The sequence below is a fragment of the Drosophila ananassae genome, chromosome 2R (genome assembly GCF_017639315.1).
Source record: "Drosophila ananassae strain 14024-0371.13 chromosome 2R, ASM1763931v2, whole genome shotgun sequence".
Lineage (NCBI taxonomy): Eukaryota > Metazoa > Arthropoda > Insecta > Diptera > Drosophilidae > Drosophila > Drosophila ananassae.
The window spans coordinates 23,103,536-23,119,825 of record NC_057928.1 but is presented as its reverse complement, the minus strand read 5'-3'; the positions used below and the strand labels follow the sequence as shown (position 1 = coordinate 23,119,825).

Sequence of the window (16,290 nt, the reverse complement as noted above, 5' to 3'; positions counted from 1 at the left end):
ATTAATTTAATTTGGTTCGATTGATTTATGGACCAATCTGTGTGTGTGCTCTGGAAAACTGTGCCAAGAGGAGGCTGCTACCGATGCTGTTTCTGTTTCTGATTCAGATTTTTTGATTCCGATTCGGGTGGTGATCGGCTCGGCTGTCTAATGATCGAGAGTCTATATGCACATGCCATACGAAAATAGTTTTATTTTTATAACTGTGTGCTGGTTTGGTTTCTTTTTTTATGGACTTCCCCCACATACGCAATGGGATGGACTATGATGATGATGATGCTGCTGATGGCATCTGCCAATGCACACAGCTGTCTTCCGATGCCAACTATATATATTATATATATTTATATTTTCGGCGATATATAAAGATATTTGTGCAAGGAAGTTGTAAACCACTGGGGTGGAAGATTCCCCATTATGTTGTGATTTGTGATATTGTTGGCATTTTGCTGGCAATTAAGTGCTTGCAGATAGAGCCCCACCTACTCCAAAGTCAGAAATCTGACAGAGAAAATTCTGCGGCAATAAAGGCCGCGACCCCCACGGGGGGAGTGATTGGGAGGATGGGGATTGGGGATGGGTTGTGGACGTGGACGTGGAATAAACAAAAACGACGAGATGCCAAAATCGCAAAACTTTCGGCAGTCGCAAAACAAAGACCAAAAGAAAAATAAAATGAAATTCAGAGAAAAATATATAGGCGGACGTGCGAGTATCTATAGGATAAATAAATAAAACTGAAAATTATGAAAAACAGGCGGCCGTAGTAGGTTGAAGCAGCCGCCAGCGACACGAGTGGATTTTTGGATTTTTAAATATTTTTAGCCAAAAGGCAAAAGCGAATATTTCGCCAGTCGAGTGGGATATTGGAAAGATGAAAAATCAGCATTGGCCAAGTGTGAGTGGGTCTCTGCTGTTCGAGTGTGGGTATCTATGTGGGTGTGGTGTATGCGAGGTCTTGGCAACAGTGTGTGGAAGCCGCCCACTTCCGCAGTAAGCCTTCCAACTGAATCCTGTTCCTGTTTTTCAACATCCTTACTCAACTCCGCACTATATACTTCTTTAAAAAAACTGTTTTTTAAGCTGCGTTTTATGTTCTTTGAGTTTTTTTTTTGTGAGGATTTTAGATACTTTTCCGAACGTATTAGGAATTTTCTTAAAAAGCGAACCGTACACGCTGACGCTTCGCGACGCACTGCACCTACGCTCCAAAATTTTGAAAACTCAAAGACATTTCGAAAATTCTATTCCCGAAATGAATGGGCGGCCGTGTGAGTGAGATGGAGTGGTGGCGGACGACAGAGAGGGCTACCGGAAAATGAAATGAGAAAGAGCCAGCGTTTCGTCTCTCAAGTGCCGGGGAGGAAGCACGGAGCACGATCCCCGCCGAGCGATCCGATCGGAGCGAACAGGCCAGGAGCCAGGCAATTTATGCTTTTGCTCAATGGCAGCAGATGGGCAGCCACACCACCCACCATCCACCGCCCATCCCACCACCACCCACGCCCACGCCAACCCCATGGCATAGAAAAATGTGTCTAAAAACGGACAAAAAAAGAATGTTATTAAGAAAGGGGGAAGCCAAACGAAACGAAACGAAACCAAACGAATCGATGAGTGCAGTTGGGCGTCAAAGTTCAAGCGGTTTTCGCAGTCGACCGGGGAACATGGTACATTTCGATGATCGCCTGTTTAGTCTAAACATGGCCGCGCCGGCCACACCCAGCCCCAGTCATCCAGCATTCAGCATCCCCCCTGCCAGTACACCGGCTCCGGGTCCGGGTCCGGTCTTATGTTAGTCAGCCGGTGTATCTGTCAGTTGGCCGGGTGAAAATAAACAACAAAGGGGGGAAAATACACAACAAAAAAATGGAGAAAAAATATAAGAATAGGAGAGCCACGAATATGAACGTTTTTATTCTCTAAACATTCCTGCATGTTTATGTTCCTTTTTTTTTGGCTTAGGGCGGAACTCAAGTGCTGGGCCCCCACCTCCACCGCGCGTGTTCCTCCTGCGCTTCTGTTATAGGAAACCAGATTCTGAAAAGATTCTAAAACGCTTAGTTAGGGCTCCCTGGTCTCCCTAGCCGGCAGCCGACTGCCCCCGCTCCTGATATTCCATTTAACTTTCTCTCACATTGTAAACATTTCACTTGACGCTTGATGCTAAATTTAACATTTTCGCCTTCGGGGCAAAACAGGCAAATAAATTACGGAAATAAACAAAAATGAGGAGCAGTAGCGGCACCACCAATAGCCACAGCTAACCAGAAAAAAACACCAAAGTTACCTGGCTCTTTGAGTTGCGGTTTCTATTTATCACTGGAGAATTTCCAGTGATGGGGAAAATGATGTGATGAGAAGAAATGGGAAATGCATGGGTGGCGAAAGGGCAGGAAGTAGTTGTAAACAAACGCCTGGGTTCAAAAGGGGTCGTCCCCCTTCGATTTGGTTTGGGATAATCGGCTGCAATCATAATAAAGATTATGTAATTTCTGGTATTAGAGTCGAACAAAGTAATGGCATAACAAAGTAATGAAAATCATTGAAACTAAAAAGACTCAGTGAGAAATTCGTCATAAGTTTTATTTTTTACTTACTCCTGCCACATAAATTTCAAATAATTTTTCATTATGGCTGAATATGGCGAAGGGGGGATGGCCCAGGTCACCATGGAGTCCATCATCGACAACCTATTCACCCGGTTGCGGCTCATTGCCGTGGACGTGGAGAAGGTGCAGCGGGCCAAGGAGTTCCTGTCCAGCATGCAGCGCCGCAGCACCTTCCTGCGGCTACTGGGTCCCGCGGACGATGACAGCATCAACCGGGATAGCGACCTGGCCTTGTTGCACACCAAGTACTCGATAAACTCAAATTTGTTTGGGATAACTGACGCCATTGCCTTGGAAGAGGACTTCGCAGGCGAGGAAATGAGTGAGGATGTGTGCCAAATGTCGTTTGATGAGGATCGCTGGCACAGCTTCTTTCAGGGATTCGAGATCCTGAATAGCCCGATACCCTGCGACCCCAACGAGAACCGCAAGTGCGTAGAGCTGTCTGTGCTGACGCCTTGCGATCGCGAAATCAAGGCCTATTTGAGTGAGTCTGTAATGTCAGGATCAAGAAAAATTTCATAATTTGTATCCTCTTTAGTTAATGGCGTTCGCTGCTTTATGTTAAATCTTTTCGAGGGCACTCAGCGGGACAACCAGATGCTGATCGTAAAGCTTCGCGAGGCGGAGATTTGTGTGTCCAAGGAGTTTGGCTTCCCGGTGGCGTCCACCATTGTAGCAAAAATGACGCCCCGGCACCAGTACACGGGCTCCTTCAGTGCCCAGTATCGGCACGACGGCATCACGTCCGTGGAACTGCCCAAGAACCACAAGGTCCACCTGTCCGTGGACCGGGAATACTCCGATCGGTCCACCATAGACACAATTTATGTAAATGGCCGATTCCTGCTGGTGGACGTGCAGAAATATGACTTTATTCTGATCGGCGATAATATCCAGCTGGTGGTCAAGGAAGTGCACGCAGATAGCCTCGAATGTTGCGTCGTCAAAGGCGGTACACTGACTGCCCACATGCCAGTTCTTTTCCCGGCTAGATGCCGACGCTTTAGGGTCTCGTACGAGGAGCTCGAGGATCTGACATTCGCTCGCGAGGTGGGCATAAATGTGGTGATTTCCCATATCATTGGCACTCCGGCGTACATGAAAAATCTGGAGGAAGCGATGATCACCATGCACTGCGACGGCATGCGGCTTTTTGCCCGGGTGGTGCTCAACGAGATTCAGGGCTGCGATGGAGAGCTCAATTGGGCCACCCAACAATACGATGGTTTTTTGGTGGAGCTCGCCTTGCCGGAGAAAACGCCGGACATAATGCACCTGTGTCCCAATGCCGAGTGTTTCATGCAACTGGCGTACGAGAGCAAAAAGCCGATCCTCTTCAACCCGGCTTACATAGATCAGCAAATACTTCGAGTGGATCCGGAGCACTACTACTACACGTTCTACTATCCCGATAAGTACGTCGTGCCCTGCTTTCATCCCAGCCCCACCCGATACTTCAGCTTCCTGCAGAACGCCATCTTCGAGCAGATTAGTCCACAGGCGCTGGGAAAGGCCCCCTACTGCGATCGATCCCATACAGGAGCGGATTCCTTAGCGAGGGCCGTGGTTACGGCCGCCATGGAGGCCCAAGCAGCGGCGATTATCGTGATCGGGGTGACCACCAGAATGGTCCAAAAGATCTCACACTTTCGGCCGCATGCCCCCATCCTGTTCGTCAGCCACATGCGCTCCGCCGAGGACTATGTGTCGGCCTTCTACAATGTTACCATGCTCTCCTTCCGCACCAAAAACTTCATCACTCATCAGAGAAACATCTTCCGGAAGGCCATCTACGGCCTGGCCTATCTTCTGATGCGGAAAGTAGTCAAGCACAACGACCATGTCGTCCTGGTATACAACTTCGAAGAGCACACCACCTTTCCCGAAAAGTATGTCATTTACAAAATGGACAAGAACTTCTTTCCCACGCACATGGCAGAAACGCTCTTCCCTATGGACCGGGACCAGAAAAAGGACTCCCTCAAGGACATAGAGCCTTTCAAAGATAGTTATTTTGCTAAATAATTTATTTGGTGTTTGGTGGATAATCGGAATGTTAATGTGTTGCTTAGAATATACGAAAACAGATACAGATAAATACATGTGGGGATAGTAGATACATACTCGCAAATATTCTCTACGCCGATTAGCTCCTGTACACTGTATGAGGGAGTTGGGAATTTTAGGGTATATACACTTTATAAACGGGCAATCTACACTCTGGGGTTGCCCAAGTTCACTTATCAAGGCTTTTCAAAGCCGACTTTTTAATACTTATGACTAAGGCTAAAGCAAATCTAACATAGCATTAACATTTTGCTAGGCTTGTAAAGTATTATAGAAAGGATCCATTTGTTAGATTCGCTTGAGTTTTAAATAATAATCCAACCTTGAGCAACCAATCGATGAAAACATCCAATTAAAAACAAAAACAACGTTAAATATTACAGCGTCATCTTAAAGCTGCTACCACTCAAGGAGTCTTTTGCAGAGCCCGCAGAGTAACATGCTCGTAGGCGGCCTTCAGTGTGGTGTAGCAGTAGCCCGCCATCCCGTTCATCTCGGCCTGGAAATTGGGGCCACCCGTCAGATCGTCCAGCAGGGCCAGCTCTGCTCCCAAGTGGGGAACTGCAGCACGCAGCATAGTAAGCATAGTAAGCGGTATCATGTTATCCGCATTAAGTTGGGCAGCGTTTGCTAAAATAATAGAAATTTTTAATAGGATATATCAGTTTGATTCTGTAGTTCCTTTTCCGCACCTGCCATTGCATGCTCATAGGCTTCCGTCAGTAGTTGCGTGCTGCGCTGTATCACAGTCAACATGTCCTGGGGACTAAACTTTTCCTGCAGTTGCTTCAACGTCTGCACCGACTCCTCGAATTTGGGATCCAGCATCACAGTGTGAAGGAAACTAAATGGAAATCATAATTGGAGAATAACTATAATTCTTACATTAGCAACCTACCTCTCATGGCCCATTAGTTCAACGAGTTCTTGGTCCTTTAGCTTCTCAGCATAGTTCAGATTCTGCCTGTACATCTCGTCCTTGCGACTGTACTTATTCGCGTACAAAACAAACAGGGTGGAGTAGATGCCCTCGGAGAGCACCAGTGGGTAAAGCAAAGTTATGTGAGAGATTACCTCTCGACTGACCTCCATGTGGCAGTAGTCCTCCGGCAGAGCGGGAAACATCTTGCGAATGAAGCGGTAAATGCGACGTGATATGGACTCCCACTCCCGCATCGCCTGCTTGGCCAGAATTGGCGTGGGCTTCACTTTCCAGTACCCGTAGGAATAGTGGAAACAATTCGCTATACGTTCATTCAAAGCGTACAGTGGATGGTGGCGATCTTTGAAGGCCTGCTCTAAATAAAGCCGTATCGAGGCCACATCCTGCTCCGTAAGCGTACTAGCCATGCCGAAACTTGGCACTTGGTCGAGCATTGCACTAGTCGACGTGGTCGAGGTAATGGAGCAATCGCTGTTGTTCATATGCTTTGATATGCTATTATTATTGTTGGTGGCAAAGGCATCGTTTATGTTGTTTGCTTCATCGCTATTGAAGGTGCTGTTCAGAAGGCTCTGGTCTAACTGGAAACTCGCCAGGCTGCCAGTATCCAAGTCCCGCGACGAATTGTGACCCATGGAAAGCAGGCTGTCTGCCCGCTGCAACCCACCCGGCTTGCTGTTGAGCGTCTCCTGCGAGTGAATTCGTCGCGGTGGAAAGTCCAAGAAATTCAGGACCGTAGCCGCCTCGGACTGTAGTTTGTTCAGCGTGTTTGTGGTGGACCGCGCTTTGGCCAAGGGCGAAGACGTCTTTTGCGGCAAGGGTAAGCTGAGAAGGATATTGTTGAAGTAGTTCCCCGGTTTCGAGCCCTCTCGAGTTCTTTGCTTGCTCATGTAGACGGCAATGCAGTTCCAAATTTGAGCCGTACTCAGAGAGGTCTTCGAAGGTTTCCGGAGCGTGCCGCCTGCTGCTGACGATTGATAGCTCCCGGAGTGACTGGCCGTGCAGTTAGCCAGGTCGGATTCAAAGTTGTGGAACAAAGAACGCCACTTGCGATTGTGATCCACCACCTGGCGGCCCAAGGAGCTACAAAAACAATGTTACTATTGGTCATTTAAGCATGAAGCAAACCTCTTACCTGGGATACTTTGGAAACCGTCTATTGAGCACCAGCTCTCCCGCCTGGATGCGAACTGTCTCCCAGCTGCCGCTCAGTTGGCCGAACATCTTGTTTCCAATCAGTTCACAACAGTCATCTGCCTCGCCATTGGCATCCACAGCTCCACTACTAGCACCTGCATCGCTATTGGGCATATAGTACTCCCCGCGACCATTGGGACCGTGGAGCGTCAGCTCGCCCTCATAGTAGTAGTCATTCTCGAAGACAGCCACTCCATTACCCACCAGATCGTCGCCGGCAAAGTTTCCCTCGAAGTAATCGCCATGATTGGTGACGCAGTTTCCGATTCCTGACCGCTTGTTATCCACGAACATGCCCATGTACTTGTCTCCCGTCACAAGGTCTTCCATCACTCCATACCCACTTCTGGCATTGGCCTGGTACTCGCCCACGTAGATGTAGCGATTGTTTCTCATCATGCCGTGACCATGAAACAGGCCCTCGCAAAAGTTACCCTCGTACACTTCGCTCTCGGGTGAGTCCTTGGAGTGGATTTCGTAGACCCCATGGCCGTGGAAGCGTCCTCCCTTGAAGTGGCCGACGTAGAGTCCCGAAGATGGAATCACCATCTTCCCGTAACCTAGGAATTCGAGTTTATATTATAGTTTCTTTGCTTAAATGGATTGGTCTTACCTTCGATGACTCCTTGGTGCAACTCCCCGCAGTAAACACTTCCATCGGGATACTCTAAGTAGCAGTTACCGTGCAGTACGCCCTTTCGCCAAGTACCGCATGCTTTTACCCGGGAGAACTTCGGGTGTTCCCGGCTAAATTCATAGCCCGTGGAGCGTGAGCTGGGCACCGGACTGCCCAGAGGCCTCCCGAGAGCCGCCACAATGCTCGACTGCAGCTGGTCCAGCCACACTTTTCGCATCTCCTGCGTACGCGTGGCCACCACAAAGCTCTTCTCCGGAGTGGTCAGACGAAGGCACATTTCGCCCTCCGACCAGACCCACAAAGTGGTCAGGGGATACGAGTACAAGGAGTTACTGCCCACTTGGCAGAGAAAGTCAGAGAACAGAATGAAGCTGTTGCTGGACATGCTGATGCCCGAAGTAACCAGTTTTAATGGCACCAAAGCGGAGGTGAGTATCACACGTCTCTGCCGTCGTCTGAATTGCACTATTCTGGGATTCCGGTCGTTGCTGCTCCAGAAATCTCTGGTGTTCACCGCCAACTCCTGGCTGATGCAGCTGAGGCGCGCGAACTCCGTCCAGGCAACTCGGTGCTCCCCATACTCCGGCTGTGTCCTCACCAGCAGTTCCATAAACTGGACAAACAGCTGGTAGATGCTGAATGGTTGCTGAAACAATCTGGTGACATAGCTCTCCTCGTTCAGCTCCGCCAGAGGGCTGTTGAGTCCCAAAATGGAGGCTACCGCTTCGCCAAATCCATTGACGGAATAAATATCGCAATATGCCTTGGTATAGGCATCGAAGAGATCGATGTACTCCTTGTGGTGGCAGATGAACAGCAAATCCGCAGGCTGCACAAAGTCCGCCCGGTAGAAACCCTCCAGCGAGTGCAGCGTGGCCACTAGCAGGCACAGCATCCGGTTCCAGCTGACCAGCAGTGGGCCCAGCGCACTGAGTGCCTCCAGCGCCGATTGACGCTGCCAGATTTCGAGAGTTTGGACTGCCTGGCGGTGCTTGAGGAGCAGCTGCAGCTGGGATTGCAGGTGGCTCAGGTAGTAGTGGTACTGCCGCTGGAACTGCCGATGGTTTTGTAGAGTATATCCGCCGGAGCACATGAGGAGTCGTAGCTGCTGGGGCCACGCTGCTCCCAGCTGAAGCTGCAGCAAGGTTTGGGCATAGGTGCTGGACTGCTGCAGATGTCGCAGTGGCGGTGGCGGCTGCAGTGATTGGACTTGTCCCTCAGCGTTCAGAAACAGGGTTTGATAATCTCCGCAAGTGGCCTCGAGAGCCGATTTTTGCTCCGGCGGCAGATAGGCCGCTTGATCCGAGATGGTGATCTCCATGGGCGAGCTCACATCCTCGCCCAGCTGCTGGTGAGTATTCAAGCCCCAATGGTAGAGGCGGCCGTCCAGGGTCCTGGCCACAGTATGCTCCAATCCGGCAGCAATGCTGCAAACACCCATGCTGTCTAGCTTCTGTAGTCGCGCCACATTAGCCCGTCGGATGTGGTCTCCAGTTCCAAGGAGGCCATTGTTGGATGCTCCAAATGTGAATATTTGAGTGTGGAGCAAGGCGTAGCCCTGATGCAGCAGGTGCCGTGTATTCGCTGCAAAGCTTCGTTCCGAATTCCCGCTGCTCAGGGATTTAACGGAGGCTTGTTCGTCTTCTGCATCATCCTTGCTGCTGGCCGCCGGCAGCTGGAGCACATCGTCCGCAATGTTGTACGGAGCCACCAGCATCACAAAGTGTTCGTTGCCGGCGGCCAGGTCAAGCAGTTCCTTGCCCTCCTCGTAGAGCCGCATGTGACGTGGCTGCTGCTCCGAGTTGAACACCTCTCCACAACTGCCCATCACATAAGTTTCTCCGGCCGAGCCCACGAAGACCACCCCCTGGGTGGAACAGCAGACCCTTCGGATACGAACACCCTCTGCCAGCAGTTCCAGGGGGTCGAAGCTAAGCGTCTGCCAGGTGTGCGGATGGTGGACTTCTCTCCCAGATCCCGTAACCACCTGCCTCTGAACAGAGCCATTTGTGAGCACCACGAAGAGTTCTTGGCTACCAGAGCAGAAGTCTATATCTAGGATATCCGTGCGCAGGAGTTCCAGCTCCAGGGAGCTGCGATTGGCCTGCAAGTGGGCGGAGTAGAGGGCGTGGTCGGTGGTCAGAAGGAGCAAGGACTCCCCTATGCGTCGGATGCAAGATGCGGGCGATCTTGTCAGGGGAGGCACTCCCCGCCAGTGGAGCTGCAGGCGCTGACCTTCGTGGTAGATGGCGAAGGACTCCTGATCGTCGGAGGTCGTTGCATCCGCTGCACTGGCCATCATCGTGCCTGTGCCCGAGTTGTTGTTGACTTTCTGGCCAGGCCAAGGTTTTGTAACACGACGCAATTGAAATTGCACTACGGGATTCTCTCACATGCTGCACCTTATCGAATTAACGCTATGCTTCCGATCGATAGCCGAACATTATATCTCTCGGATCTGAACGCAATTTGGGGTGTCACGGTGCGAAAAGTTGATTTTTCGCTTTATTTTAAGTGGCTAATAAGTTTTCATGTTTTTGTGATGATTTTGTGGTCTTTTTAAGTGTGACCAGGGCGCGAATACTCCAATCAGAATAAAATATATATACCAAATATAGAAAGTTCTTTATAATATCACCAATTTTGACCATTAATGTAAAGATAGACGTTACGGACTTTAATAAAATTTATTTTTTATAATTGTGATAATATTTATTGGCATACCCATTAAAAAACCATTCCAAATTCGTCACAAGTCTTATGGAATTCGTCACTAGCGTGGAATACATAGTATTTTTATAGGACAACAAAGTATTCTTATTATTATCCAGTAAGGTCATACTGATTTTGCCGTCAGCTGTTTCCCCAAGAAGTTTTCTGTTTATTTTGCTTAAAATGTAGTTTTTTGTTTATTGTTTATAAACTTAGTAAACCAACACCGTAATCAAAAGGGAATTGGCGGCCCAGAAAGCTTATCTCGAGTATAAAAGAAATAAGGTAATCGGCTGGAACTAATTTGCATACGCCTACAAAACTCGTTTGTAGCCATCAACTCACCCCCAAAAATAAAATTCTTTGCAGCTCGAGAGAAAATGGACGCACCCTTTTTGCCAGACGACTCCGGAAACTTTAGCTTCACCAGCGACGATGGAAGCTCCACAGGCGGAGACTCCGGGATGAAACAGGAGCCGGAATCCATGTTTCTTATGCGCCAGGAGCTACTGAGATCCCGCAGCGAGGTGGAGCGCCTCCTGAAGTCGGAGCAATGGTACAAACAGGAACTAAAGTCACAAAAGCACAGCCGGCTGGAGACTCTGGAACGCCTGTACGCTCAGGAGCGAAAATATCTGATGGAGAATCAGAGGCTACAACAAGAGGCCACCCGTCTAAATGCTAAATGTGCCACGCTGGAAAAGCAGCAAGAACAGGGCCAGCCCAGGTCCCCAAGTATCTCTGTGCCCAGCAAGACTGACTCGGATTCTACAGATGCGGCTTCTTTCGAAGCTAAGCAGCAGGAAGCGCGACTCCGGGATCAGCGCCAATTAATAGATGTCCTTCGAAAGCAGAAGAAGATGCTTCTGGAGGACATTCAAAGGCTAAGTCTCGAGCACGACGAGAAGCTCATACAATTGCAACAGACCTTGGCGGGAATGGAACTGGAGAGCAAACACGTGACCGGAAAATGCAAGCAGTTGCTGGAGGAAAAAAGCCAAATGGAGCACCAACTGGAGCTGAGGAGCACCGCCTTGCGAGGTGTCACCGCCGAACGGGAACAACTTCGCCAGGTCATTGCCGAGCTGAATGAAACCCTGCAAACCCAGGAACATCTGCTGGCCCTCAAAGAGCAGGAGTTCCTCGATCTGAAGCAGTACTACCAGCAAAAGTTATCCCGGGAGAGTAGCGTAGACCTAATGCACTCATATAGCCTAAAATTTCACGAGGAAATCAACAGCAAGACAAGTGAAATAGCCAGTTTGAAGAATTCCCTCAACGAGCTTCAGTCGGAGCTGTTTATGATGTCCCAGCTGAAAGATCAGAACGAGGAACAGCAACGTCAGTTGGAGCAGTTAGAATTTACGTTGCAAGCGCAGCTTCTGGAACAGGAGCAACTGCGGCAAAGTGATGCGCTCAAACTGGAGCAAGTGGAAAGCTTAAGTCAGTCTTTAGTTTCTCTACAGCTGGAAAAGGAAACACTCACAGAGAATCTTCAGGAGGCCAAAAAAAAAATTAAGAAATTAGAGAATGAAGTGCAAAGACTTCATAATCAATATGCTGAAATGTGTACCTTGTGTGAAGACATCAAGGAGCAACTGAGAAGTGAGCAGAAGGAGTTGGCAGAACTCAAAGAAAAGGGATCCATAAAAGAAAAAGAGCTATTAAACAAACTGAAGGAATATTCAGATCAGTGTTTTCAACTTAGAGAGACGTTGTCTACAGTGGAGTCCCAAATGAGTGACCATAACAGGCAGGCGGAGATGTTTCAGAATCAGATAAAAGTAATGGAGGACTCTAAGCATCAACAGGAAAATAAGAACTTCCAAAGTCAAGCCATCCAAACTGACGTTGACGATCCCATTCTCCTCGAACGGATTGAGGTTTTGGAAAAGCAGTTATCTGATGTCAAGGCCCAAAAACAACAAACTGTTGCTCTGCTCCAGAAACTACTGCAGCAACAGGATGCCAAAATCAAGAGCACAAACGAAATGGAGGCCGACTGGCTGCAGCTTCTTGAAACCCTACAAGCCACTCAAAAGCTAGAGCAGGACATGCGCTTGGAGCTTCAGCAGAAAACCGTCGAACTGGAGCAACTAAACGAACTGTTTGCTGGGCAAAACGAGGAACTTCTAAATCTTCAGAAACTAAGCCTAGCCAAAGACGAAGAGAATAGGTTGGAACTGCAGCTATTAAAGGAAACATTCCAAGAGAGTCAGGAGATCCACTCGGCTGATTCTATGAATATACAAAGGCTACAGAGTCAAGTCAAGTCATTGCTTGAGGAGCGAGAGGAAAGCGCACGGCAGGAGCACAAGGCGGTGGACTGCCTGAGGTCACTGGCCCAAGTGCTCGAAATGGAGACGGGTAGGCGGTTGCAGAACATCAAGTGTTGGCCCCAACTAGCCAAACTATTGCGCAAGGAACTGCGAAGTGGAAGAGTCTTTCATCGCAAGGCTGAGGAGTTGCCGGGACTCAAACTAAGGCTGGCAGAAGTCAGTGGCATGCACGAGCAGGCTATGGCCAGGATTAAGGTAAAAAGACTGCCTTCCACCTACTATCAGACTAATGGTTATATTGAATTTCAGTTTCTGGAGCAAACTCTAGCTGCAGAACGCTTGCGTTTTGAGGCCTCTGACTCTGGGAAGTCAACAGCAAGCACCACACCGCTAGAGCCCGCACATGAGGTTGCTAATCTAATTGACGACTACAAGAAGGTATTCATTTGGAACTGGATTTACTTTGACTTAGGTTTCATGCTACTCCTCTTCTGCAGCTCGTTCAACAAACCGCAAAGGAGACGGGACGCCCACGAAACAGCCACATCCTGGAGCTGATCGAACGTAGTCAACGGTGCCAGCCAAATTTGTGCCAATTAAGCGACGGTGTCCTCGCCTGTCGCTCCGATGTAGAGCAGCTAAACAAGTTGCTTGCCGCTGGTCAGAGGGGAACTGGGGTCATGCCCTCCCTGATGGAAGAGCTCCGCGCTGTAACCGAACATTCTTAGTTTGTTTGTTGTGAGGTAGCTTAGCTTCCAACAAATTTGTCTAGAAGTACTTAACATTTTCTGACTCGAATTTGTTTATTTCCATTTTGTGTTCCCAAAGTGCAATCTATGAGTCTAAATTTGTATTTAACCTAGTCCCTAGTTCTAAAAACACATTGAAGTTCTACTTAGTTGAATTTTTCTATATTATTTTGTATACTTATATATACATATATGTAAATCATTTCTGTTTATTTAATGTATAACTCAAAGTTCTTTAGTTGTAAGTTTGTGAAACGTTTTTCTTAGTCAAATTTTGCAAATATTAACCATATATATTTTTTTCGTTTGAATAATTTATACAACTTCTTTATGAAACTCAGATGCCAACATATGAAAATATATTTTCACAAACATATACATGATCCGTATTTTGAGGTCACAAAGCAAATATATTTATTTTTATAGCCAATATTGAAATTGATTGAACATAAATACACTGTTTGTGTAAAACAGACGAACAAATTGTGGTTCTTACTTATTGTTGGGACACCTGGGAATGACATTTCCTTGGAGTGTTATAATGACATCTTTTTCTATTCTTGTTACTTCGCCCATATCGTCTAGATCAAAAACTTCTTGTAATTGGGTTTTTTTGCTAACCGTTGCTCCACATATTACTTTTTTCATTCTGTTTCTACAAATAATAACTGAATCATAATCCAACTTTAGAATTGGCTTCAGAGTTTTCATAACCGAACAGGCTGTTGTAACTTTCCGAGGGCACATCACGCCATTACATTTAAAGCCATCTAAGATCAAAACCGTAATTAGTTTTTATTTATAAAATAAAACATTTTAAATAGTATTACCTTTGTCTCTGCTAACATTTATTTCTTTCATATCAGGGCTGGCCGTAAAACTGGTCTCTCGCTCCTGAAAACTTTTAGATTTTATGAGTTCTTTTATAAAATTTTTTTAATATTACCATGTAACCACATTCTCCAAGCGTCGATAAAGATATTAAAATCTTTATTATTAACAATATTATAGCATTCATTTTAAAACTTGACTCTTCCTAATACAACAAGCGACTGGCATGCTAAAATAATATTTAATATAATATATAAGCTTTTCTACTAAACATTTTAGTTTCGTTTGATTTGTGAAAAATTGCAATAACTGTAACTAAGTGTTACGAAATAAAAAAAAACTATATGTAACTATACTTTTAACGAAATAGTTGTATAGTTGTATTAGAAATGCATTTTTGGGATTATTCAATGCCCTTTGGGAACCTCCCGTGAATGATGTAAGCTGTGGTAAATCGGTTTTGTGGCTTCATCCTCAATCAGAGACGGCGGCAATCTTTTTCTTTTCACTTCGAATATATTAAAGGAAGCCACCCGACACCGCCCTAGGCATTGTCAACGCCTGGCATGGGAGCAGGATCGGATTGGAGGCGGAGTGCAGGCCACTTGGGTATTGATAAATGCGTTGAAAACTAAGCGACCGCCCAGTGGATTACCATCCCTTTTCCCCCGATCACCATGGCCTCCTGCCATGGACTCCTCACGGCCGGAGAGGAGTGCCCCCCGCAGCCGGCAATGGAATGAGGAGCAATCGACCACAATCGCTGGTCAAATTCAATTGGCGCAATTTTTCATCTGCGGCTCCAAGGGACCCGATCTGGCGGATCCTTTTGGGCTTTTTGCTGGAGCTGTAGCTGCTGCTGTTGCTGTTACTGTTGCCGTCTATTGTTGCTCTGGGCCCTGGCAATTGTTCTCGACTCTGGATCTCTCTGAATCTTTTGGAGCTATAGTGCTATGCTATGGTGCTGCAGAGCCCTCTGCTCAAGGTTGTTTATTTTGAAAAATCACCATCACCCGATCGTGGCCTGTGCCGACGGCTGGGGATTTAATTCTACGCTGGACATTTATAAATTGCATTCAATTTATACACAACACGAAAGCGTGATTTTTACATTTTTACAATCTAGCGAATAATAGATCAGCGTCGTATTATTGCCGACTCTTCACAGCAATGCTCTCCGAAAGGAATCGAATCTTTTTTTTGGGTCTTCTGATTGGATTATGGAAAATGTTTTGGCCGGAAAGGAGGAGTAACATATAAGGGGATACCTGAAATTTCATATTTTTAGGTTTCTGGATTTTATAGAAATAATGTGTTTCTTATATTTCATCTTAAACTTAATAATTACAAGCTTTTCAATGTTTTCTGTTGGTCACATATTCTTCAAGAATTTTTCTGACAAAAGCTTTAATATCTTTACCATATATTCTTCTCTTTATAATTTCTGAATCCTCAATTAAAAGTTCTTAATATTATAAAAGACCACTTTGGCTCTATTATTTAAATACCTTTTCCTATTCTCGACCCTTGAGATCCCCTTGAGATGGTTATTCTTCCCCACAAAGCTGGCCAACCGTGCTTTGTCCGTCCAAGGGTATCATTTGATTCGATGAGAGTGCTTTTTGTTGTACTTTTCTTTTGGGGTTCTTTGATTTCGGTGCTGTTCTGTATATTGAGCTGGTCGCTCATTAAAGCGGGAGGAGCTGGACGGGGCAAGTGGGGACCGGGGATGCTGGCCAAACAAAAGGCATAAACATTTAATTCTCACCAAAGCGATTGACGATGTCGATGTCCGTCCATTTGTCCGTCTGTCCGTCTGGGGGATACGATCCTTCTTCTTGGCCTGGGTCGCTCGGATGTTGGTTGGGTCTCGAAAGCCAGTCCTAGTGCCAAATTGCAAATGCAACTTGTTAACCTTGAAAACCGAGCGGACGGACGGACACGCGGACGGATAGTCAAGGAGCCTCAACCTCAGACCCGGCACAGTATGAGGCATTTAGTCAGACGTCGTTGTTGTTCTTCTGATATTTGTTGTAGTTGTTGTTGTTACCACTGCTGCGGCAGTTGTTGTCCGTCTGCCGATCACTCGTTTGTCTAGCTGCTGCCCCCAGCTTAAGTCCTTACACACTGAGAGACAAAATGTGATAGGTTAAAAAAGTAACTTTTAAGTATTTGGCACAGTATCACTAAAAAAAATAAAACTTATTTAGAAATCTATTTAACTATGTATATTTTATGGAAATTTTTTACTACATTGTTA

The 16,290-nt window shown here is 46.8% G+C and overlaps 3 protein-coding genes across 3 annotated transcripts; 2 read left to right on the top strand and 1 right to left on the bottom strand.

The window, feature by feature from the left end:
- The first annotated feature begins 2,542 nt into the window (after window positions 1-2,542).
- Window positions 2,543-4,738, top strand: LOC6507788 (pyruvate kinase). The gene is made up of 2 exons (XM_001956307.4): window positions 2,543-3,099; window positions 3,154-4,738. The coding sequence occupies exons 1-2, from the start codon at window positions 2,634-2,636 to the stop codon at window positions 4,638-4,640; spliced, it is 1,953 nt and encodes a 650-aa protein (XP_001956343.2). The 5' UTR covers window positions 2,543-2,633; the 3' UTR covers window positions 4,641-4,738.
- LOC6507276 (alsin homolog) lies at window positions 4,625-10,055 on the bottom strand. The gene is made up of 5 exons (XM_001956308.4): window positions 7,436-10,055; window positions 6,761-7,382; window positions 5,581-6,708; window positions 5,375-5,526; window positions 4,625-5,312 (listed from the first exon to the last, which is right to left on the bottom strand). The coding sequence occupies exons 1-5, from the start codon at window positions 9,759-9,761 to the stop codon at window positions 5,089-5,091; spliced, it is 4,452 nt and encodes a 1,483-aa protein (XP_001956344.1). The 5' UTR covers window positions 9,762-10,055; the 3' UTR covers window positions 4,625-5,088.
- Window positions 10,056-10,276: 221 nt separating this feature from the next.
- LOC6507789 (early endosome antigen 1) lies at window positions 10,277-15,201 on the top strand. The gene is made up of 4 exons (XM_001956309.4): window positions 10,277-10,456; window positions 10,541-12,705; window positions 12,760-12,888; window positions 12,948-15,201. Exons 2-4 carry the CDS (start codon window positions 10,552-10,554, stop codon window positions 13,176-13,178), a joined length of 2,514 nt encoding a protein of 837 aa, XP_001956345.1. The 5' UTR covers window positions 10,277-10,456; window positions 10,541-10,551; the 3' UTR covers window positions 13,179-15,201.
- Window positions 15,202-16,290: the final 1,089 nt, after the last annotated feature.

Bases quoted from the DNA above. Each gene is read 5' to 3' on its own strand.
- LOC6507789 (XM_001956309.4), top strand. From the start codon at position 10,552: ATGGACGCACCCTTTTTGCCAGACGACTCCGGAAACTTTAGCTTCACC. The intron at 12,706-12,759 runs GTAAAAAGACTG...ATTGAATTTCAG, and splicing joins AGGCTATGGCCAGGATTAAG to TTTCTGGAGCAAACTCTAGC. The intron at 12,889-12,947 runs GTATTCATTTGG...CCTCTTCTGCAG, and splicing joins TAATTGACGACTACAAGAAG to CTCGTTCAACAAACCGCAAA.
- LOC6507788 (XM_001956307.4), top strand. From the start codon at position 2,634: ATGGCTGAATATGGCGAAGGGGGGATGGCCCAGGTCACCATGGAGTCC. The intron at 3,100-3,153 runs GTGAGTCTGTAA...TATCCTCTTTAG, and splicing joins CGAAATCAAGGCCTATTTGA to TTAATGGCGTTCGCTGCTTT.
- LOC6507276 (XM_001956308.4), bottom strand. From the start codon at position 9,761: ATGATGGCCAGTGCAGCGGATGCAACGACCTCCGACGATCAGGAGTCC. The intron at 6,709-6,760 runs GTAAGAGGTTTG...TTGTTTTTGTAG, and splicing joins CGGTTTCCAAAGTATCCCAG to CTCCTTGGGCCGCCAGGTGG. The intron at 5,527-5,580 runs GTAGGTTGCTAA...ATTTCCATTTAG, and splicing joins GAACTAATGGGCCATGAGAG to TTTCCTTCACACTGTGATGC.